The sequence below is a fragment of the Mauremys mutica genome, chromosome 10, assembly GCF_020497125.1.
Source record: "Mauremys mutica isolate MM-2020 ecotype Southern chromosome 10, ASM2049712v1, whole genome shotgun sequence".
Lineage (NCBI taxonomy): Eukaryota > Metazoa > Chordata > Testudines > Geoemydidae > Mauremys > Mauremys mutica.
Genome location: NC_059081.1, coordinates 46345459 through 46370303, shown reverse-complemented (window position 1 = coordinate 46370303; position 24845 = coordinate 46345459). Strand labels below are relative to the sequence as shown.

The window sequence follows — 24845 nt, the reverse complement described above, 5'->3', positions numbered from 1 at the left end:
TCATTCACAGGCTAAACATCTCTTTAGCCTGGGTCCAGCATTTCCCCCAGTTCAGTCTTTGTTCCTCGGGTGTTTCCAGGAGTCTCCCTGTGTGGATAGTGAAGAATCCCAGATAAAGTCACTTCTTGCCTTTTACAGCTTTTGCATATGGTGGGGACCCTTTGTTCCCAAAGCTTGGTTCCCAGACCAGTCTGTGGAAAAATACTGACATCCCAAGATGGAGTCTAGAGACATGTGATCTCATCACATTAGCAGCCATTACCAGGGCTGCCCGAGGGGAGTGAGCGGGGGACGGGACAAGTGGGGCAATTTGCACCAGGCCTCAGGCCCCGCAGAGGCCCCCCATGAGAATATAGTATTCTATAGTATTGCAACTTTTTTTTTATGGAAGGGACCCCTGAAATTGCTTTGCCCCAGGCCCCCTGAATCCTCTGGGCGGCCTTGGCCATTACTTGGAGGCTGTCTGTAGCATTCTCAGGAAGGCTCACCAGGTGGGAGATAAGCTCCTCCTAAGGCCTATTGTTTTTTCCTAATGGCCCATTTTTCCTAATAGGCCCTTCTAGATCCACTATCTAGAATGAAAGCATCTTGTCTAGTGGGTGTTACCCAGGTGTAACTACATTTGAAATACAGTTACATAGTCAACATTCATAACTTCAGACACAAAAATGATACATGCATACAAATAGGAAAATCATATCAGCAAATCATAACTTTTGCAATGACACCTCACATGACTCATCTTGCATCAAAATACATCATAATTGTGCCATACTCATATCATATCATAATAGTATCACTGTGAAGAATATGGGGTACAGTGTCACAGTGGGACAAGGGTGTGTGATCATTGCAGAGACCCTAAAGGGCAGATCTGACTGCCTCTAGCTGCCTGCACACAGATAATAACTGGACACTGTATCTTGGCAACTGATGGCCAGGGCTCCTCTGCAAAAGCCAGCCAGCTGAGAGTTGGAGAAAAGAAAAAGGTGAAGACCAGGTGACCTGTTTGTCTGGGAAAGAGACAGGGTAACGGGACATGACTGAGGGTGGGCTGCTGGAGGCTAGTCAGTCTTTTAGTTTGGGACTCAAGAGAGAGAGCCTAGGGCTCTGGATCCCCCTTCAAGATGGACTTTGCTGAATGTTCCTACTTTCTGTGCTAACAAGAACTGGTCTAGCTATGTTCCAGATGACTAATATATCCTTCTGTTTTACAACACTGGCTCACTGCTGACTATGAAATTGGGAGTTTATGGTCCCCATGGCCGGGGAGCACGTAAGTCTTCTCCAAGTGTCCTATTCAGATAGACTCACTCTGAGGAGCTCATGGTGTGAAAAAAGGGTGCTGACTGCTCTGAGGTCAGACTCTCGAGGTACTGAAGCCAAGGAGGTTTGCTGTAATGAGAGTGTGCCCTGAGGGGAGACACACTACAAGAGGGTCCTGTGTGAACTTCATTCAGAGCTGTTCCAGAGCACCCAGCCTGTGCACCTGTGACATAGACACACACTGGTAACTGACCACCCAGCTATAACAAGGACAGCAGTCTAAATGCCAGGAAGTTTTTGTTATTATATTTCAAATCAGTTCTTGGCTACATAATACAATTAGATCATAATTACCATTTCCTATATGGAAGAGTGAAACTGGTGTTTTTCCTCTTGCTACATTAAAATGTCATTATATTCTATGCAAGTGCTCTGTCAAAACACCAGGAGAATCAGTTTGAAAACCTGTTATTTCTGCAAAACTGATTAAGATACAATGGTTTTTGTTCTTGCTGCTGATATCCTGCCCCTCCCCTGATGTTATGACTTTCCTACAAACAGGAAAACAGATAAAAATGATAAAGCATATGTCTTATATGCTTTATTTATATATATTTAAAAGGAAGCTTACCCTTACCATTGATCATGCACAGCTTCTGTAGCATTAAAGATGTTAAGGTTTAGCCATTGTTAGCATTTTTTAAATGTTTATTAAGAAAACATGGGAAGCAACCGATGGCCCTTTCCAAGATTCCTGAAAATAAGAAGTTATCTAACATTTAAATTAGGTCTTAAGTTACAAGCAGAATAGAATCTATTGGCAGACAAAATATCTGGATGGTAAGAAGGAACTTTCCAAAGACTTGATATAATTATTAATATACACAAAACACTGACTTTCAGTTTATCATGGATATAACTGTGACTGTGAGCAACTGGTATTGACTGAAGAATTACTTTATGAAGGTTCCTAGACAAAGTGGGAAACTGGAGAGACTGTAGAGGAGAACTGAGGCACACACAGAATAACCAAAGAGGAGACTGGAGACTCAAATAAAGGTCAATGAGGAGAGGTCCAGATTAGCTGATGAATACAATGAATGAGAAGAGTGGAGGTGGACAGCTAGATAACTCCCACAGTATCATTGCAGAAAAAACCAGGAGATGACCACAGCATCTAAGGACTTATCTGTACTGTAACGTTACATTGAATTAACTTTAGTTTTTTCACATTAAAGTTCCTTGCATGCACAATTTTTTAAAAATAGAATTATTTGGCATTGCGTCACGGTAATTAATCTTCTTTGGAAGAGAAGTAATTCTATTTTGCAGTGAGTTTGTATGGATGCATTCCTAACTATTCTGATTCTAGTAGTCCTCCCACTGCTATTCCATACTGCATTGCTTCACACCTGAATTGTCTCCAGCTGAAGTACCTGAAGGCAAGGAATAAGAACCGGACATCCAGTAATGCTTTCACTACCTGTCCATACTATGAGCATCTGGACTGAATTTTTGCATCTGATGAAGTGGGTTTTAGCCCACAAAAGCTTATGCCCAAATAAATTTGTTAGTCTCGAAGGTGCCACAAGGACTCTTCGTAGTTTTCTACAAAGCATCCCAGACACCATGACAAGTACATTAGAATCCATGTATTGGATCTGACCAGGAGGAGATTTTTCTGGGCAGCCATGAACTGTAGATTTGAGATTACCCGAAAGCCCCCTACATACAGCCATATTGAAAATGATGTGAAGGAAAGGTCTACCAACAGCCAGCCTCAAAATGCCACAGAAGGAAACTCTACCATTAAGTCTTATTCACTGTGTTATAATACAGCTGTAAATCTCCCTATTTAAACAACTTTTTTCTGGGTACCAGCTCTCTTCTGACACCTGCTCAGTTTTTAACACTCCCCACCCAGTGTACTAAAAATGGTGTCTATGCTGGAGCCTTAGCATGGTATTATTTTCTAAAGTATCAAATCCCACAACCATCAGCCAGCTACATGTGTAGCCCCAGTCCACTGTGGCTCCCCCTCACCCACTTCCCACTCAACATGTTGGCACTATGTGGGTTAAAAATCAGTCACATTCTATAGCAGGCATGTTTATTATAGCAGCAGTGTCAGAAACAGAAAAAGCAGTAGAAAAATGTACTTTAGGTTATAGCTGTAGCAGTGCACTAAGATTTTAGGTATAATTAAATTTTACGGTAAATTGCCAAAATCAGGAGACAGAGGCATTCCAAAATTCATAGAGATTGCAAATCATTTTTAGTTATCTCCTCAGAATTGTTAATTCTTTTTCTTCAAACCAATTACTGCAAACATTTGTTTATTTTTTTAGTGCACTTTGTGCTAATCTAGAGGTATTATAAAAGAGAATTGAAGGCAAAGACAGTGCTCTATTTTGGCACACACATTGCCTGGCAATGCAGCTTTCTTGGGGCCACTCATTTAGCTAGTGATTCCTTTCCACTCCTACAAAGGCTGCAAGAGGATACCATCCTGGTAAATAGCAATATTGTATATCTTCAGGGTTTGCTCATTAACTTTGGTCTCCCTGGAGATGGAGGAGAACAGACTAGAAAGACTTCCAGTGCACCATGTACTGAAAAGTCTCTTTGCAAGCAGCCATGTGTGACACTTTCATCATTACTGGAATCGGAGCCTCCTAAATGCAAGGACTCTCCAAAGATCAAGGATCCTCAAATAAGTCATCTTTGGTACCATTTTATTTAGGGTTCCAGAAAAAAGCATACTGATCACCCATAAGTACCACCCTTAGTACCACTAGACATACTTACCCCTTAGGAACAGTACCCACATTCATCAATTCTGACCAGGTTTTTCTCCTATTAGAATCTTTGTATCATGGAAGAGCCCAAATTCCCTCTGCTAAGGGGTACCAAGAGGTATTTTTTGCTAGTACCAATATACCCTCTGGAACCAGCTTACCCTCAAATCATGACTCAGATGCTGGTCCTGACATGGTTGCCATCCCCTCTGGGCTAATGATCCCTGGCACCGACACCTGTAGCTCCATTGCTCGACACAAGAAGAGACACTTCCTCAGAGTCCAAAGCTGCTGTCCAGGATGCCACCAACTTTCTGCCTTCTTCCCTCAACATATTTCCAGGGGACAAGTAGACAACGTATTTCCCCCCCAGTAGACAACTGACCATCAGTCTTGGAAGTAGCACTCCTGGATTCTTGCCCCTTTCCCTTATGTACCACCACAATGGGCTTTTGGGAAACATTGGGCCCCTTATGATGACCCATTCTATAGGGTGCCCTCACATAAGACCACCCATCAGGACCAGCAGCCACTGCCACCTAGAGACCCTCTTCCTCAAGAACAGCTTCCAGAAGAACAGGAGCTTGGACTAAAGGAGACCATCTAAAAGAATCTTCTTTTTACCAAACAAGTATGATGCAGCAGTCAGATGGCTGAACAATCTAGGTATTGATATGTGACACATACGAAAGCTGAAGACCAGATGAGACAGTTATGCCCTATAGTGAGGCAGTGTGGCCTCCCTCTGAGCCAGAGCTGGAGATACCACACTCTGTGCCCAGATGTGCAGAATCAGGCCGGCTCACCCCTCCCACCAGAAGTTGAGAGGCAGGACAGAAAGTATAAAAGGTGGAGCCTCCAGCTCAGTTGGAGCCCAGCCAGGGAAGGAGGCAGATGTACTTTGCTTGCTGCAGGCCACTGCTCTGCTGCCAAGTCAAGACCACAGAAGAGCTGTTGAGACTGCTGCTGGCAATCTACCTCAGTGAGCCAGCGGACACCCATGGAGCTGAGGTACCAAACAGTGGTGGTTTCATTGTTCCCTGAAGTCAGGTCAGCGTGTTTCGGGCAGATCCCTGCTGACCCAGTGGTGGAACACTCCGCCACTGTTAGGGCCCTAGGCTGGGATTTGGTGGAGTAGAGTGGGCCCAGGTCTCCTTACCCCATGCTGTCAACTCCACCCCTAGGGTGGCAGTCTCCCCACTATGGGCCCAAAGACCTGCATTGTCTGCCATCTGCCAACACTAAGACGACAGGCTGCTTGCTTGCTCTGCCCCTGCCTGAGGGCCAGAGCCCATAGGCTGTTTGGTGCTCCACGCCACAGAGAGGACAGACCACGAGCATCTGACTTGCTAATTGCCCCTGATATTAGGCAGTGACCCTGGTGACATAGTGAGGTAGTATGGCCTCCCTCTGACCCAGAGGGAAAGGAGAACTGCCACCGCACTACATGTCCCCTCTGCCATCCTTCAGTTCAAGGCCTTTCAAGACCTCATGAAAAGGATAGCAGAGGCCTTGCGGATTCCATCAGAGGAAATACAAGATCCTCAGCACTCCCTGCTGGATATCTTACATATCTCCCCACAGGACGAGACTGTCTTGCACACTGTCAGGGTTCCCTACCCACTCTGAACTCTAGGGTACGGATGTGGGGACCCGCATGAAAGACCCCCTAAGCTTATTTCTACCAGCTTAGGTTAAAAACTCCCCAGGGCACAAATTCTCCCTTGTACCTTGGATTAGGTAACGCTGCCACCACCAAGTGATTAGACAAAACTCAGGGAAAGGACCACTTGGAGTTCCTACTTTCCCCATAATATTCCCCCAAGCCCTACACCCCCTTTCCTGGGGAGGCTTGAGAATAAACAAGATGAGCACAAACCAACCTTGGGTTTTTTTAGACCACTAAAAAACCAATCAGATTAAAAAAAACAGAAGTTTATTAGAAAGAAAAAAGTTAAAAGAAGCACCTCTGTGAAATTAGAATGGAAGATAATCTCACAGGGCAGTCAGATTCAAAACACAGAGGATTTTCCATTGGGCAAAACTTTAAAGTTACAAAAAGAAAACCAGTAATACACCTCCCTCTCAGCACAGAGAAAATCACAACCCAAAATAAAAGTAAGCTAACGCATTCCTTTGCTAGTATTTACTAATCCTAATGGAGTTGGATTGCTTGCTTTCTTGATCTGTCTATGGCAAGCACATAGAACAGACAGACAAAGAACAGATCAAACAAAGCCTCCCCCACTCCCCCCAGATTTGAAAGTATCTTGTCCCCTTATTGGTCCTTTTGGTCAGGTGCCAGCTAGGTTACCTGAGCTTCTTAACCCTTTACAGGTAATAGGATTTTGTGCCTCTGGCCAGGAGGGATTTTATAGTACTGTATACAGGAAGGTTGTTACCCTTCCCTTTATATTTATGACACACACTAATGATGTTCTATTGCCACCAGCCTGTATTGTACAGCAAGCGCTAGTAACCATACCACCCACATGTAAATAGGCTGATAAGAAGTACTGTGTCTGGCCAAGAGTTCAGGGTAACTTTTCTCCTATCCCTAACTCCTTGGTTGTTGATGCTGTCAACAAGAGAAATAGACAATATCATTCTAGATCAGGGGTCTGCAACCTTTCAGAAGTGGTGTGCCGAGTCTTCATTTATTCACTCTAATTTAAGGTTTCACATGCCAGTAATACATTTTAACATTTTTAGAAGGTCTCTTTCTATAAGTCTATAATATATAACTAAACTATTGTTGTATGTAAAGTAAATAAAGTTTTTAAAATATTTAAGAAGCTTCATCTAAAATTAAATTAAAATGCAGAGCTGCCCGGACGGGTGGCCAGGACCCAGGCACTGTGAGTGCTGCTGAAAATCAGCTTGCGTGCCGCCTTTGGCATGTGTGCCATAGGTTGCCTACCCCTGTTCTAGATCAACCCTCTCCAACAAAGACCTTAAGTGTTTGGACTTGGTTGCCACAAAAGCTATTCTTCAGCTGCTCTACCGTTCAGAGTAGCCAACTATCAGCCTTGATGGCAAAATATGAATTTACAAATTATACAATTTTTTTTTAACATATGCTTCAAGTCCAGAGGAAGCAGATTCAAGCTCTCATTGCAGAAGGCCAGATGATTGCAAAGGATTCTCTTCAGGCTTCTCCTGATGAGGTGAACACAGCTTTGCACTCTCTGGTAACTGCTGTAGTCATGCATCAAGCATCATATCTGCAATCCTCTGGCCTTACAAAACTCTATGGAAGACCAGGGTGGGGACATGGGCTGCAGGCTTCTCTCAGGCACCCCACTCAGGACAACTGGAGGGTCCATGGCTGCCCACAGTGGCCTGGGCTCCATGAGCGGCTCTTACCACAGCCCAGCTCCGGCTTCCAACCTGGCCAGGGGGCAGGACCTTGGGCAGAAGAGAAGAAGCAGGGGGCAGGGCCATAATTCTAGCACCAGTAGGCCCCCTGCTTCTACACAGGTTCTGGCGCTTCTGTGGGGGCTCCCCATGGGCCAGGCATTAATCCATGACTGGCTCTCGCCCTTTTCACTGCCAGATCTCCCTGAAACTGACCGAAACACCGAGCAAGAGATCCACATTTCCTAAGAAGGGATCGTAATCTACAGTGTCCTCTCAGTTGTCCACTTCTTTTAAGCAACCATTTTGACCCTTTGGTGGAAGGTCACAAATCGCTCTCTGCTCTGGATCATTTGCTGCATCTTTCATCCACCCTAGGGAGAGTCTCCAATTTCTTGCGTTCCTGGGAGCTCCTCACCTTGGACAGATGAATCCTAGAGGTGGTTTCGACAAGCTATTCAATCCAGTTCACCTCCAGCTTTCCCTCCCACCCCATCACGCCATTCTTTTTACAGACCCTTCTCACTGGGGTCTCTTAAGTCAGGAGATACAATCTCTCCTGCTTTTAGGGGCCATCAAACTTGTTCCACTTGACTTCATCGGAAAAGCGTTCTATTCCAAATACTTCCTGGTTCCCAAGAAAAAAAGAGAGTGGAGACCAATTCTGGATCTCAGGACTTTGAACACCTTTGTCCTCTAACAGTGATTCAGGATGGTAACCCTGGCAACAATAATTGCATTAATAGATTCTGGGAATAAGCTTTATACAGGGTAAAATGGATTTATTTGGTGTTTAGACCTCATTAGGAGTAGAGCATCTGAGTGTTAAAGACAGGAATACTTCTGTAAATTGCTTTCAGTTAAGTCTGCAGCTTTGGAGCACATGGTTCAGACCCCGAGTCTGTAATGGAACAGACTGGAGTGTCTGGCTCAGTAAGATGGGGTGCTGGAGTCTCAAGCTGGCAGAAGCAGAAATAGACTTGGCACATCAATTTTCAGTTCCCAAGGGGGTTTCTGTGATCCAACCTATCACAGTGACCCAAGCATGTCTTGATGACATCTAGCAGAAGGCACAGAGGTATATAGAAGTACAGAGACCTCATAGGTTCACCAAAAGAGGTCATATAAGATTCCTTCTGAAAGCTTATGTTACATTGGTCATTATAATTGTTGTGATAGATTAGATTAGACAGCTATCTGTCTTGATGATCAATGTAATATATATATATAACGCCTCACATATTTTCCATGTATTAGGTATGTAAAATGTTAACTGGTTAACCAATAAGTGTTAGTCTTACCGGTAATGCATTCAGTTACCATTTAAATGCCTAATGTGCACATTAAAAACACTGCAGCAATACCATTTCATAATGTATGTGGAACTAGGTTCTGCATTGTTAGGAGTCGGCAACTGACATCACACTTTGGTAGTGATAAACCTTCAAACAACATAATGTAGGTTATCACAATTTTGGTAACTACTGTTCCATAGTGAAGATGGAGCAATTGAAAAAAAGTAATGCCTGGAATCATTTCACAAAAATAACAAAAGACACCGTTAAATGTAAACAGTAATACAGAGCTGAGGTATTATAAAGGGTAAACTCATAAATTGTTCACCCTCTATAACACTGATAGAGAGATATGCACAGCTGTTTGCCCCCCCCCAGGTATTAATACATACTCTGGGTTAATTAACAAACAGCACCGGAGCAATGCTGAACCATCTGAAGCTGAAACATCCCTCTGTGAAAAAGAAGGCAAAAATCAAACAACACTGACAGCATTTGTTTCTGGCAATTCAAGAAAATACAACACACAACATGATGAAAAACTAACGGAGTTGTTGAGCACCTTGATCGCTACAGATATGCTGCCTGTAAGTATTGTTGAGGGTATAGGTTTTCGTGCATTGATGAGTTTTGTAGAACCTGAATACCATGTGCCTATGAGACAGACTATAACCTCGCAACTAGAGAGAAGTGCTATGAAGACTGTGTGAAGTCAGTCTGGGAAAAATTGGAAAATGCCATTAAAGTAGCTTTCACCACTGACTGCTGGACATCATTAACTACAGAATGGTACATGACTGTCACTTGCCATTATATTGAAAATTGGGAGCTTCAATCCGCAGTTCTACAAACTGAAAGTATGGTAGAACAACATACAGTGGAAAACCTTACTGAAAAATTAAATGCTACAGTGGAAAGATGGGGTCTGGCAGGCCGTGTCTTGCTGTGCGTACATGATAATGCAAACAACATCGTGCTCACCAACACCTCAAGATATGTTACATGGGAATCTGTCAATTGTTTTGCCCATACTTTTCAGCTAGCCCTAAATGATGAGTTTTCTTCAAGTAGTGTGGATCGTGCTGTTGCAGCTGCAAGTAGACTAGTTGCACACTTTCACCACAGCACCATGGCTGCAAAAGCACTCGAAAGAAAACAAACACAGCTTCACCGACACCGTCTGATCCAGTCATGTACAAGCGACACCGTCTGATCCAGTCATGTAAAACATGCTGGAATTCAGTATATGACATGTTCGAAAGACTCAGTGAGCAAAGGTGGGCTGTAACAGCTGTGCTTTCAGATAGCTCTGTAACAAAACAATCTGATGCCCAAGTGCTTCAACTGCAAGTTGAGCACTGGCAATTAATAGAGGACATCTTGCCACTATTTTCCACTTTAAAATGCGCTACAGCTGCCATGTCTGCTGAACAGTCAGTGTCAATTTCAAATATTTATGCAATTTGCAAGTCTTCTCCAAACTGACCTCAGAAGCAAAGCTCCTGTCAAAAATGGAAAAGTTATTGATTTCAAGGCTGCTGTTCATCACTCTCTAGATTATTGCATGAAACCCAACGATCCTGCCAAATCTGCATTATTGCCTCCTTGTTAGAGCCACACCATAAACACATGCAGTTTCTTTCACCTGTTGTCAGATCGCTGCTAAATCAAAGCTTCTGCAACTTGCATCGATGTCAGAAATAGAAGAACCTCTGAGTGCTAGGGCTGAACCGAGAAACAGAGCCGAAAAAAATGCGTGAAAATGAGAAGAGTGCTTTAGTGATGCTTTTAGGTGAAGATTATACCAAATAGGAGAATCCTGTAAAAAATGAATTGGAAAATTACTTTAGGTAGCCTTGTTCTTCATTGGAATACAGTCCATTGGAAAGGTGGAAGGCATTTCTCAAGGCTTGGAAAACTGGTAAAGAGTTACCAGTGCATTCCAGGAGCGGCTGTGCCTGCAGAATGTGTGTTTTTCAACACTGGCCTTACTGTTAATTGGCTGTGCATAAGACTGACACCAGAGCATGTAAACATGTTAATTTTTCTTAACAAAAATCAGCAGTAGAATTGAAATTCTAATCGGACCTTTTGTGGTTTTGGACGGCTCAGGGATATTATGTAAAAAGTTAAACGAAAAAAAAGTGGGTCTTACACATCAGACAGGCTGTTTTTGTTGTTAATAAGGGCATTTGACAAAGAAAATATATATGTGTGGTAGATTCATTGTGAACTTGTTAACTGTTAAACATTTAACTGATACAATTTTAATAGGGCTGTCAAGCAATTAAAAAAAGTAATGGTGATTAATCGTGTGACTAAAAAAATGAATTGTGATTAATCGTACTGTTAATAATAGAATACCATTTATTTAAATATTTTGGATGTTTTTCTACATTTTCAAATATATTGATTTCAATTACAACACAGAATACAAAGTGTACTGTGCTCACTTTATATTTATTTTGGATTACAAATATTTGCACTGTAAAAATGATAAACAAAAGAAATAGTATTTTTCAATTCACCTCATACAAGTACTGTAGTGCAATCTCTTTATCGTGAAAGTTGAACTTACAAATGTTGAATTATGTACAAAAAAAACTGCATTCAAAAATAAAACAATGTAAAACTTTAGAGCCTACAAGTCCACTCAGTCCTATTTCAGCCAATCGCTCAGACAAACAAGTTTGATTACATTTGCAGGAGATAATGGTGCCCACTTCTCGTTTACAGTTTCACCTGAAAGTGAGAACAGGAGTTCACATGGCACTGTTGTAGCTGGTGTTGCAAGATATTTACATGCCAGATGCGCTAAAGATTCATATGTCCCTTCATGCTTCAACCACCATACCAGAGGATATGCATCCATGCTAATGACAGGTTCTGCTCGATAACGATCCAAAGCAGAGCGGACCGATGCATATTCATTTTCATCATTTGAGTTAGATGCCACTAGCAGAAGGTTGATTTTCTTTTTTTGGTGGTTCAGATTCTGTAGCGTCTGCATCTGAATGGTGCTGTTTTAAGACTTCTGAAAGCATGCTCCACTCCTCATCCCTCTGAGATTTTGGATGGCACTTCAGATTCTGTAACCTTGGGTCGAGTGCTATTGATAGCTATTGGTAGCTATTTTTAGAAATCTCACATTGGTACTGTCTTTGCATTTTGTCAAATCTGCGGTGACAGTGTTTGTAAATCAAACAACATGTGCTGAGTCATCATCCGAGCCTGCTATAACATGAAATATATGGCAAATGTTGGTAAAACAGAGCAGGGGACAAACAATTCTCTCCCAAGGAGTTCATTCACAAATTTAATTAACACACTATTTTTTTTTTTAACAAACATCATCCACATGGAAGCATTATTGTCCAGAATGGTGGCATGAAGCATGAAGGGGCATATGAATGTTTAGCGTATCAGGCATGTAAATACCTTGCAACGCAGCTACAAAAGTGCCATGCAAATGACTGTTCTCACTTTCAGGTGACATTGTAAATAAGAAGCAGGCAGCAGTATCTCCCATAAATATAAACAAACTTGTTTGTCTTAGCAATTAGCCGAACAAGAAGTAGGACTGAGTGAACTTGTAGGCTCTAAAGTTTTACATTGTTCTGTTTTTGAGTGAGCACTTTGTATTCTGTGTTGTATTGAAATCAATATATTTGAAAATGTAGAAAAACATCCAAAATATTTAATAAATTTCAATTGGTATTCTATTGTTTAAGAGTGTGGGTTAATTGCAATTAATTTTTTTAATCACAGTTAATTTTTTTGGAGTTAATCGCGTGAGTTAACTGCAATTAATTGACAGCCCTAAATGTTAATAGTTTTAATGGTCACTTTTTAAAAGCACTATTTACATCTCTACTGTGTGTGTGTGTGTGTGTGTGTGTGTGTGTGTGTGTGTGTGTGTGTGGTGACAAAGTTCCTCCTCTACCTTGGTGGGTCCTGAGCTTATTGGTGGATTTGCTCACCTCACAGATTCACCCTGTGGCTTGGGAAACAGCCCAGAGACCTTCCTCTCTGGTAGAAGCCACAGTCCAGGTTAATTCCTCCTGTGTTTGATCAGGAGTTGGGAGGTTTGGGGGGAACCTGGGCTTGCCCTCTACTCTGGGTTCCAGCCTAAGGCTCTGAGGACTGCAGCTGTCTAGAGTGCCTCCTGGGATACAACTCCCTGGGCTACTTCTCTATGGCCTTCTCCCAACACCTTCTTTGCCCTCATCACCGGACCTTCCTCCTGATGTCTGTAACCTTGTACTTGTAATGCTTGTACTTCTCAGTCCTCCAGCAGTATGTCTACTCACTCTCAGCTTCTTGCACACCTCTTGCTCCCAGTTCCTCACACACACTTCCTCTCCTCTGGCTCCCTGGCTCTCTTTGGCCTGACTGGAGTGAGCCCTTTTACAGCATCAGAGGGGCCTTAACTAGAGTCAGGTGCTTAACAGCCTCAAATAACTCTTAGCAGGTTAATTGGAGTCAGGTGTTCTCATTAGCCTGGAGCAGCCCCTGCTCTTGTCACTCAGGGAACAAAAAACTGCTTATCCAGTGGCCAGTATATCTCCCTTCGACTACTCTGCTGTTCCCAACTGGCCTGGGTCTATCACAAATATATTTTCTAGGTCTGTAGTTAAAAAAAGGTCACCCGAAGATAGCGTGTCTTGAGACAAACTCCTCCATGCACCTTCCTCTATGATGGATCATGCTGCATTTGCTTCTGGGGGAATATTGAACCAAAAAAAATTAAAAATTCTGCACACAATATTTTAAAATTTTGCAGACACCCTGGCATCCTTTACCTAGGAAGTAAACTGACAGTGGGCTTCCTTCATCAAAATGGAATCTCAGCCAGACTTGGCTGAAAGAACTTTGTGTACGATAGAATTCTTTTGGATAGGAGGAGAACTTGTTAATTAAGTTCAAACTCGAGAATGCATGTTATGATTTTGTTTTATAGGTAACCATTTGTTCCCACCTCTCACACTGGTTTTTTGTTTGAATCTTTATTCTTTCTTAAACACATTTCCTTTTGTTCCTCTGGGCGGCCCTGGGCCAATGCCAGGTGGTTCAAAGAAAATTAACAGAAAAGGGCAATTATCAAGTGATCTATCCCCTGTCGTCCACTCCCATTTCTGGCAAGCAGAGGCTCTCAGAGCATGGTGTTGCATACCTGCCCATCCTGGCTAATAGCCATTGATGGACATATCCTCCATGAACTTATCTAGTTCTTTTTTGAACCCTGTTATTGTTTTCGCCTTAACAACATCCCCTGGCAAAAAGTTCTACAGGTTGAGTGTGTGTTGTGTGAAGAAGTACTTCCTTTTGTTTGTTTTGTTGCTGCCTATTAATTTCATTGGATGACCCCTAGTTCTTGTGTTATGTGAAGGAGCTTACTTACTTTTTCCATATCAGTTAAGATTATATAGACTCTATCATATCCCATCTTAGTCCTCTCTTTTCCAAGCTGAAAAGTCCCAGTCTTTTTAATCTCTCCTCATATGGAAGCTGTTCCATATCCCTAATCATTTTAGTTGCCCTTCTCTGTATCTTTTTCAACTCCAATATGTCTTTTTTGAGATGGGGTGACTAGAACTGCTTGCAGTATTCAAGATGTGAGCATATCTAGGGTGACCAGACGTCCTGATTTTATTGGGACTGTCCCGATATTTACTTGTTTGTCCCACGTCCTGACCGATGTTCGGTCGGGACGTGAATTGTCCCGATATTTTGCACTCCGGCGCACAGGCGGAGGGGGCTCGTGCCCCCAACTCAGCCCTGGCCCCACCCCGACTCTGCTCCCTCCCTGCCCCATTGGATCCCTCCCCAAATCCCCGCCCTGGCCCTGCCTGTTCCCCAAGCATGCCGCATTCCTCCTCCTCCCCCCTCTCTCCCAGGCTTGCACGAATCAGCTGTATGGCGGTGCAAGTGCTGGGAGGGAGGGGGGAGAAGCAGGACGTGGCAGCTTGCTCAGGAGTGGCGGAGGTGAGCTGGTGCGGTGGAGGGCGGGGCAGGGAGCTGCTGGTGGGTGCTCAGTCCCCACCAATTTTTCCTATGCTCTGGCGGCAGCGATCCCCCCCACCCTCCCCATGTCCCGATATTTCATGTCTCTCATCTGGTCACCCTAGAGCATATCATGGATTTATATAGTAAAAGTGGAGGAGCTTGGTTTGCCAGACTGATCAGCAAAGCCAATGCTGACGAACTCTGAAAAGGCTGCAAAACACCAATCCTCTGGACTGTATTGACATGCAGAAAGCCGTATAAGCCAGTCATTGTCAAAGCCAATTTTAGAAGTACTTAATGAGGCTGTAAAAAATGCTGGAGACACAAGACAGTTTATTCAAACAAACATGGCTGTCACATCATACTTTCTCTTTAAGCAAGAGATACCACATGCTACAAACTGGAGGCTAATGTGAAGTGCATTATCATTTGTTAATCCTGAAGTTGGACATTGGTTCAGACCAAGATCAGCAAATGCTCGCTATTTTTCTGCAAGACACTCAACTGACTGCTTAGAAGCATGCAGTGCAACAGTGAAAGACACAGCAGTTGAAAAAGTGAAGAACTCTCTCACCGCATTCAGAAAATGATGTGCATATATGGCTCATGAATGAACCAATGTAAATGGGTGTCTAGTATTAAGTCACTGCATACATTATCTTGATGTCAGTGGTAGGCCAGTAGATGACTTTCTAGATGTTCAGTTTATAGAAGACACATTGGCTGCATCTCTGACAACCCATATCTTAGAAGAGTTAAATGTTTATCAATTGGACCCCAAAGAATTGGCTGCTTGTGCATTTGATAGAGCTGCAAACTTCTCTGGAAGACAATGGAGTACAAGCTTTGATCAGAGAAAAGTGTAACTCTAAACTCTCCTATACACACTGCAGAGGCCAGCTATTCCAACTAGCACTAGTACGAGCTGCAGAATCTTCAAAAGGAATTTAAAAAGCTCTACATTTAATGTCTTCATTATACTCTTTTTTCAGCAAGAGTCCAAAAGGACTGAATGTCTTGTAAAATATAGAAGGTACACTGGGACTGAAGTTCAAATTAGTCCAACTTGGGAAAACCCGACGGCTTTCTCATGAGCGATCCTTGGGTGTTGTCTTAAAATTACAACAACCATTATTATTGGCTTTGGAAAATATCTACCGAGATGGGACGGATCTAAGTAGTGAGGCCGTTGGACTACTTTTGCTACTAAGCTCAGAGAAGACAATCACCATTATCTCTTGTAATTCTACTGTTGAAACCACTTTGGCCATTGTAGCAGATGCCCAGATGGCATTGTTTAACAGTAGTAGATCTCTGTCCAGCAATGGAAGCTACACTTGGATCAATCAGAGAGATATTCATTGAAAACGTACTGGAAGAAGCAAAGACTTCAGAAGTTGACTAATTAAGGCACTTATATTGACTCCTTAAATGAAGAGGACAAGAAGTGTTTGTTAAGCCAGCTGAAAAAGTAAAGTACACAGACTTGATTCTTATTGCTCTACAACAGCAATTTCTGGATTCTATCAGTCTCTACATAGCTTTTACAGATGGCTGTTTTATAAAATGCCTAGTTGAGCGGATTGAGGCATTGCCAGTAGGGTGACCAGATGGCTTGATTTTATAGGGACAGTCCCAATTTTTTTTTCCCTTATATAGGCTCCTATTACCCCCCACCCCCATTTTTCACATTTGCTGTCTGGTCACCCTAATTATTAGCAATGGGGCTGTGATGTGATCAGGACAAAATAGAGAATTTGAACACAAAGTAGAATACCATATGATGAACAAATTAAGATTTGACTTCAACTTCTTCTTTATCCTCACTAGTGGTTTGACCCAATTTTTGTACTGTTTCCTGGGATATTTTTTTTAAATAATAGGAGATATACCTATCTCCTAGCACTGGAATGGACCTTGAAAGGTCATTGAGTCCAGCCCCCTGCCTTCACTAGCAGGACCAAGTACTGATTTTTGCCCCAGGTGCCTAAGTGGCCCCCTTAAGGATTGAACTCACAATGCTGGGTTTAGTAGACCAATGCTCAAACCACTGAGCTATCCCTCCCCCCTATAAAAGAAAGGGGATGAAAGAAGTAGGAATTCATCTCTTTCTAGTCCCACTCACAACAGCTACAGTTGAGTGTTCTTTTTCCTCATTGAATAGAATTTTGGGTTCTGAAAGAAGTCACCTTCCGCACAATCATGAGCCTGTCATGAAGGCCTGGAATTACCAGACAGATGAGAAGCCACCAAAAATGAATGCACTGCATTTGAGAACTTCATTAACAGCATTGTGCAAAATTATAACAAGAAACCAAGAAGGATGTAGATATAGTGCTTCATAGTAGGCTTGTGTAGCCAGTTTTAATTTGTGTGATGATTTAAAAACATGAGTTAAATCTAATAAAATGGTCATGAAACATTTTTCAGTTTTTACTAGGGTGCCATACAGTCCCCTTCACCCTAATAGTCTCACCTCTCATTGGTCCGCCCTCCTCCCCCCAGTATTTTTGAACACCTCCCTTCCCTAATTTCAGTCCCCTTGGGCAACAGTGGCCTGGAGGGAAGGATGAGCAATTTATTTTATGTGCACTTGTGAGTATTCTTTTTGCCCTCGGGCTACCATTGCTGGTCCCCTAATGGCAGCCACCTCCATCTGCAATTTAAACCCGTAACTAAAACCTGTGCAGCCGTGTGCTGTGTCAAAGACCACTCCTGCTGGGTAGCTCTGGTGTATTTTATAATCATTCCCCATGGGGGCCCACGGGTATGTTTGGAGCCTGGCCCACAAAAAGTTACTCCGGCCCGTCAAGCGCTGGGCTGGGCGGGGACCGTGGAGCAGGACTCCGGCTAAGCAGGACCCGCCAATCCCGCCCTGTCCAGGCGGCCGCGTCTCCCCGTGGTGGCCACAGGGGGCGGCAGAGAGAGGCGCGTCATGTGATGCGGAGGCAGAGCCCGGCCTGGCGGTGGGCAGCGGGCAGAGCCGCCGCCGCCACCACGCCTAGCGGAGCCTGCGAGCGAGGCCGGGCGGAGGGGCAGCGCGGGGGCCGGCGGGCGATGGAGGCGCTGTGAGCGCAGCTTGGCAGGGAGGTGGCGGCGGCGGAGCCTGGGCCGGGAGCGCGGGGCGGCGGCGGCGGCAGCGGCAGGATGTCGCGCTCGGTGCTGCAGCCCAGTCAGCAGAAGCTGGCGGAGAAGCTGACCATCCTCAACGACCGGGGCATCGGCATGCTCACCCGCCTCTACAACATCAAGAAGGTGCGGGGCCCCGCGGCGGGCGGAATCGCGGCCGCCGCGATCACTCCTGGGCCCTGGCGGCCCCCGCCGCCTCCCTCCTGCGCCGGATCCGGCCGCCGCTGCTCCCGCGGCGGGACCCTGGCGGCTCCGCCGCGGCCTAGCTGCGGGGCCCGGGGCGCAGCCGCTCCCCAGCGGAGCTTTCCTGAGCGGCGAGCGCTCCGGCCCCCGCACGGGCTCGGCCCGCGGCTGCGGCGCTGGGCGGGAGCTGCGGGGTCGGGGCTTCCTGCGGGGGAAGCGGGGTCGCGATGGGAAAACTTCCCGTCTGGCGTCGGCCTCGGCACTGGGGTGAGATCGCCGCGGGGAGGGACCCCTCCGCTCCCCGGGGCCGCCGCCGCCGGGATGGAGGCCGATCGGACAGGACTGTGGAGTCCGGGAGTGGGTGTTTCTCCCCCAGGAGGTGCAAAGGGGGGGGGCAGGTTTGCGAGACCACCCACAATCCCAAGGGAAGCGGGCAGCGAGCCGCCCGCACCGTGAAATGAAATGATGGTCTCCCGTCTGACCACGGCACTTCTTGGGAAGAGCCCAACAGGGTGTAAAGCAGGCATTTCCCCTCAGGTGTTTTTTGCTTGTGAGTCATGACACCAGGAGAGTATGGGTCAGCTTCCCAGCCCAACCTGCCAGAGGTTCCCGGCTACCTAAGAGAAAAGGGCTCATTAAAAGTAATACACTTTGATCTCAACAAGTTTGAGGCAGGTCAGGTGGTTGCTTAGGAAGATTGCTGCTGGTTTCAGTTGTAACAGATGTTTTGAGTTCTGGTTAGTAACAGCTAGTCTCCACGTTGGTTTTACTTTTATTAGAACAATAAAGGAAAGAAAATAGTGTTTTTGATAAAGGAAAATGGTTCAGAGATGCAGGAAGTAAACATACGTTATGATTTATCATGTAGGGAAAAATCACCACTCCCTCTTCGGAAAGGTTTCTCAAATTTAGTTTGTTTAGTTTTGAAGCAAGGTTTTTTGTGTTTATCGACTGTTTAGTGAACATTTTTAGTCAGCTGTTAGTTGCATTGAGTTCTTGTTGACATATTCTAAATTTGTTGTTAGCTTAATTTCTTCAACAATGACATACTGACACTAGGTAGAACTTGAGGTTTCTAATGAATCCAGTTGAAAGGGTGAATTTTGGTTAACTAAGATTTTACTACAACTCCTATTTTATTCTGCTTTATCTAATTAGTGTATTCTAGAAGGCATAGTTTGATTGCACTTCATTTGATTTAGTCTTTATATTTTGAGGATGTGCAAATGTGTGCAGGATTGAGGCCTTACATTCCCCAAGCTATTCTGAGTTTGTAATTCTGCACACTCAGATTTTGTACTCATTATTTAAAAAATACTTCAGGTTTGTTACATGAAAAAAGAATCACCCTGAAGGATTTAACAAGTATTGAGTGACTGAACTGAGTGATTCCTGGTTAAACTATGAGCTGCAACACACTTCCTGTCAGATAGCTTCTGAAGTAAAAATGCTTCCTATAATGTAGAAGTTATATTGTGTACATTGTTAAATTTTAATGTGCCACAGTAGCTTTCTAATAGTTTTGTAATGTGAGAATAAGGGTATGTCTACATGCAGACATATCAATTTTGCTGAAGCTGTGGGGTTCTTGTTTTTTGTAACTGATTTAGTTAAACTGGTGCAAAAAGGCTGTGTTGGACATGCTTAGTTAGGACTTATTTAGTTTGTCAATTTAGGAGCAGATTTTCACTTGAAACATAAGAGAGAACACCCTGGTCACTTCCCAATATACAAAACTGTAAGCTAAGAGCACCTATATCTATATAAAGGTGCTCTTAGCTTACAGTTTTGTATATTGGGAAGTGACCAGGGTGTTCGCTCTTATATTTATACTGCTATTAAATTGAAACATAACAATATAAAGTTATAGTAAAACAGAGAAACCTTGTGTTCAGGGGAAATGACTTCAAGATACTTATTAAATCTTTCTTATCTACACTTCTATGAAGTCTAAAAGCTTGCAGGTGTAGGTATACTGGCAAAACCCTCCTAGTGTAGACAGTTATATTGGCAATAATCTTTTGACAGTATATTTTATGCTAGTTTGGTGAGTGAAATACATTATACAGGTAAAAGCACTTTTTTTTTTGCGCTATTATAACGGTGTTAAGTCAAGGCTTTTGCCCATATACATATGTTGTCTTATTAGAAAAAAAATTCAACCTGAAAATAATATATATATATTATTTTATATATATATACAGGCAAAAGTGTTAAGGGTAGGTCTGGCTTTAGTCACCAACAGTGAGTGACTCACGGACTGGGTCTGCTTGGCCCTTTTGGGGATAAGATGCTCGCCCTTCAAGGCTCTAAAGTTGCATCTGCTCCAGATGACATGATGGTAAAAGTGCTTAACTGTCGATTGTGTTCAAAATTCCCAGTGTTGATGCACCTTTAGGGAGGACAGGACTCCAGTCATGCCCTGCAGATATCCCATGTTCAAACATTAGATAGTTTAGTAGTATGTAGGTAGTTCAGCTCTATGTTGCATACTCCACTGCCATGTTGGTACAGTAATTCCTCACTTAACGTTGTAGTTATGTTCCTGAAAAATGAGACTTTAAGTGAAACGATGTTAAGTGAATCCAATTTCCCCATAAGAATTAATGTAAACAGAGGGGGTTAGGTTCCAGGGCAGCTTGCCCTACTCTGCAAGCACCAGGCGCGGGGGGCTCAACCCTCAGCCTGCCCACTCCACCCCTTCCCTCAAGCCTCCACCCTTAACCCGCCTCTTCTCCCCCACCCCTTTTACTTCACACGCTGCATCCTGGCTCCTCCCCTCCCTCCCTTCTAAACGCTGCAAGCCAGCTGATTGCTGCATTCGGGAGGCAGGGGAGGGAGGAGGCAAGCCAAGTCCTTGCTCCTCCCCCCCTCCCTCCTGCCCAGGGCAGTTAGCTGGCTTGCAGTGTTTAGGAGGCAGGAGAGAGGGGGGAGGAGTGAGGACTTAGCTCAGGCTCCCCCACTGTCGCCTCCTGCACGAGGCAATCAGCTGGCTTGCGGCATTCGGGAAGCAGGGAAGGGAGGGGGACCCTGTGCGCCGAGTCCTTGCTCCTCCTCCTCCCCCCTCTCTCCTGCCTCCAGAATGCCGCAAGCCAGCTGATTGCCGCGGGCAGGGAGAGGAGGGGGAAGGTGCTGATCCGTGGGGTCTGCTGGCGGGTGGGAGGCACGAGGGTGGGGTGAGGGGGGGTGTAGGGAGGCTGCCAACTGTGGAGAAAGCAGGCAGCCAAATAAGGTAAGAGTGGAGCATTGCACAACTTTAAATGAGTATGTTCCCTAATTGATCAGCAACGTAACAACGTTAAGCGGGATGACTTTAAGTGAGGAGTTACTGTAGAGTCCCAGATAGAAATCTGTGTGGGAGTTCGTGTAGCTGCTTGTTTTTCTACCTAAGTTTTTTTTTTTTTTTTAATTTTATTTTTAAACAGCATTCATCACTGTGGTAACTGAATGGCAACATGGTGTCTGAGTGAGGAGGGGGGGCTTCCAGCACAGAGCTGAGGAGTTGGGCTTCCATAGGGTTGGACCAAGAGTTTCCCATGAATCTTGGGCTTGAAGTGCACATCCCCTGAGCTCTTTGTGACTACAGACCTCTCCTCAAAGAGGAGACTGTGTCTGAAACCAAGCTGAAACTTGCTGAATTTTCAGAGAACTCTGCAGGAGGAAAGAATCATAGGCTTTGGCTACACTTACACTTCAAAGCGCTGCCGCGGCAGCGCTTTGAAGCGCTAAGTGTAGCCAAAGCACCAGCGCTGGGAGAAAGCTCTCCCAGCGCTGTCCGTACTCCACCTCCCTGTGGGGAATAACGGACAGCGCTGGGAGCCGCGCTCCCAGCGCTGGGGCTTTGACTACACTGGCGCTTTGCAGTGCCGCAATTTGCAGCGCTGGAGAGGGTGTGTTTTCACACCCTGCTGCAGCGCTGCAAATTTGTAAGTGTAGCCAAGCCCTTAGTGTGTTTAGTTTTGAAACTCCCTTTAAATATTGAAAAGGAGAATTGGAATTTCAAATTTGCAACTAAATAAGTCAATATGTGGTATACTGCGGTTAAAGGAAATGGTTAAGATGGTTTTTATAAGAGGAAGTGATAGTAGATCAAGTGATAAGACTGACTGAAATTGCTGTAATCATTGTTTAGAGAATACGGATGTTTAAAAGATGGTTAAGAAGTTTCTTGCCTTTTTAAGTGCACTAAACAAAATATTCACACCAAAGTAATTTTAGAAGTTATCAGGAATGGTTAAAACCTGAGTTTGTACTTCATCTTTGCATGTAAACATCTCAGTTTTTATGTTGATTGCTCTTCAGTTCCTGTCTGCAGAAACTTCCTGCTGTTAAATTTAATGAATTCCAAAAAACAATGTAACAACTTGAGCTGATATTGTCTATCTTGAATAGCACAAACTTTAATAAATGAAGAAGGTCACAGGTTCTTCAGTGTTTTTTAGATGTAATACACAGCATGTGCTTTACACAAAACTTGATTATCATTCATCTTTCTTGCTAATGTTCTTATTTTTTTTAATACTGCGTATGAGTGAACAGTTTTAATTGATTTATCTGGAAATCTTAATGCTCTTAAATGAGTTTGCACAGAAGCAGTGGTTGTGGGATCCACTAGACTTCTTCTTCCCCTTCTCTGCTGCCAATACACCGTGTCTGCTACTCTACTCTCTCCAATCTTGTGGCACTGAAAGGATCTATCTTCCTCTGTACATAGTTCTCTCCAGCAGCAGAGTTAAACTAATGTAATTCCCATTGGTTTCACTACTGCCCACAGGATTCTGATTAGCAACAGTGATTTGGGGACAAGAACAAAATGAAGTAAGGAAGACTACCTGGTGAATGGTTCACTCCCCCCTATGGTGAGAGCTCAGGGCATGCGTAGTATGAAGAGTGGTTAGTAAAGTGGTGTATGTTGCAGTAAGACACTGCTAGTATGTTGCTAGTGGACCATCTGTTTTATGTCTAGTCTGTACCAGGAGTGGATTTCTGCAGGATCGCAACTGTCTTCACAGTGGTCCCAACCCTTCTTGATACTGGGACCAATCTTAATTTTGAATTTGAATGTGCTGCCTCTACACTTGCTCTCTTCCCTTGTTCCTTCCCATCATTTGAGCCTGCCTCTTTCTTCATCTCTTCAAAGAATTATATTGATGATGATGCTTTTCACACAGAACTTCCTTAGCTACTATGCTTGTAGGTGAGTAACTTTTCTTAGTGCTCTCCCCCAACCTCTGTTCTACTGAAAGCGTGCTTCACGAGTAAAAGCTTTCCTGCTTGTGACTTTGCCTCTAGTAAGAGCAGCAAAGATAAACTGATTAGACTGTAAATTTCTCTGTCAATGCTCCTATGTTTCTAGGTAGCAGTGACACAGGAACAATTCTTTTCAGTGGGGGGTATTTCTTTTTAGAGACTTTTTTTTTTTAAAGTGTGTGGTTGCCAGGTAGTATTTGCTACAAGATTCTATGGTGAATTTAAACACCTGGAATAGCTAACTGAACCAAGACAGGAATTTATGATGGAAGCCAGTGTTGGTGTTAAAGTTCTTGTGGTTTTTGAATAAATTATTTTAATGAGTGTCAGAGCAACATGATAAAGTTAAGGTCACAGAATAATACTCCAAAAATAAGGAATCAGAAATCAGTATTTTTAATATTTTAATTGCATTTGTTGTCATTGTGCTATCAATATCCAATTCCAAAGCACAGCTTTTGTGTCTGTGTACAGAATTTGCAAAATTCTTCTTAAGATATTGTCAAAAGATGTTGTATTTAACTTAGAAGGAAAAAATGGGCACAGGTTAAAGCTGTTACATGACCTTGTAGCTTTCCAAAATTAAACCGTTTTAAACAAGGCTCCGCATTTGGTACATAGTGACTTCATTCTGTTTGGTAACATGGCAAATGTACCATTTAAAATCTTTGAAACCTTTTATTAAAGATACAGGAAATGAAAAAACAGTTAAAGCATTTAAAATGCAAGGTATTAAACAGGGTTCTCATTTTAATGACATCCTTTGTTCCATGGTATTGAAGATGGTAGTAGCTGCCCTTTTTGGGGAAAAGAGAAGAAGTTAGTTGAGATGAAATGGAGATGTGGTTGCTGAAGTCCGATCCCATTTCCCACACAGACAGACCCACACAGAAGGGGAAAGAAAAAAACAGCAAAGACATAAAATGAAATTTCTGTCCCTGGTGTTATTTTCACTTGCAGCCTTGCTGTTGGAAAAACACAGGCACTGCACATGTTCTTAACCACCACTCTGAGACCTGGCAAAGTTTTACCAAGGGACATTGGTCTGGTTAAGGCATTGCATTTAGCTGCTGTTCTGGTCACAGACTTACATTAATGTTGCAAAATATACAGTCTTGGCTGGTGTAGCCAGACTCTCTATTAGATTGAAGAAAAAAGGAGAGAGATAGGAAAGAAAAGAAATGAGGTAGGAAAGGAGAGGGACACATGGTGGGATATATGTGACACAGACTCCCATTCCAGGTGGTGGTGGCAATGGTGGCGGCCTCATCTCTGGTCAGGATATCTCTCAGGGTTAGGGCAAAAAAGGTTTGAGGTTCCAGGAGATGGTGGGAATGGCAGCCGAGCCTCCTTCCCCTTCTTTTGTCTTCAAATCAGCCAGCGTTGCTGTAGCCAACTGTTCTCCAAAGTCTTTTATGTTAAGGACCCAAAAAGGGAGTGGTAGGTGAAATAGCCCAGTGGCTCTTTACTTTTCTAGGCTACTGTATCCCTTTCAGGAGTCTGATTTGTCTTGCATACCCCAAGTTTCACCTCACTTAAAAACTACTTGCTTACAAAATCA

The 24845-nt window shown here is 43.7% G+C and overlaps 1 protein-coding gene across 4 annotated transcripts in view; it reads left to right on the top strand.

Annotated features, from left to right (window-relative positions):
- Window positions 1-17766: 17766 nt before the first annotated feature.
- Window positions 17767-24845, top strand: part of NCKAP1 (NCK associated protein 1) — a 113142-nt gene continuing 106063 nt past the window's right edge. For all 4 annotated transcript variants that reach the window (XM_045032662.1, XM_045032661.1, XM_045032660.1 and 1 more), the window contains exon 1: window positions 17767-17977. In XM_045032662.1, the coding sequence (XP_044888597.1) occupies window positions 17870-17977 (108 nt within the window). In that variant the 5' untranslated portion in view covers window positions 17767-17869. The remainder of the gene's footprint in view (window positions 17978-24845) is intronic.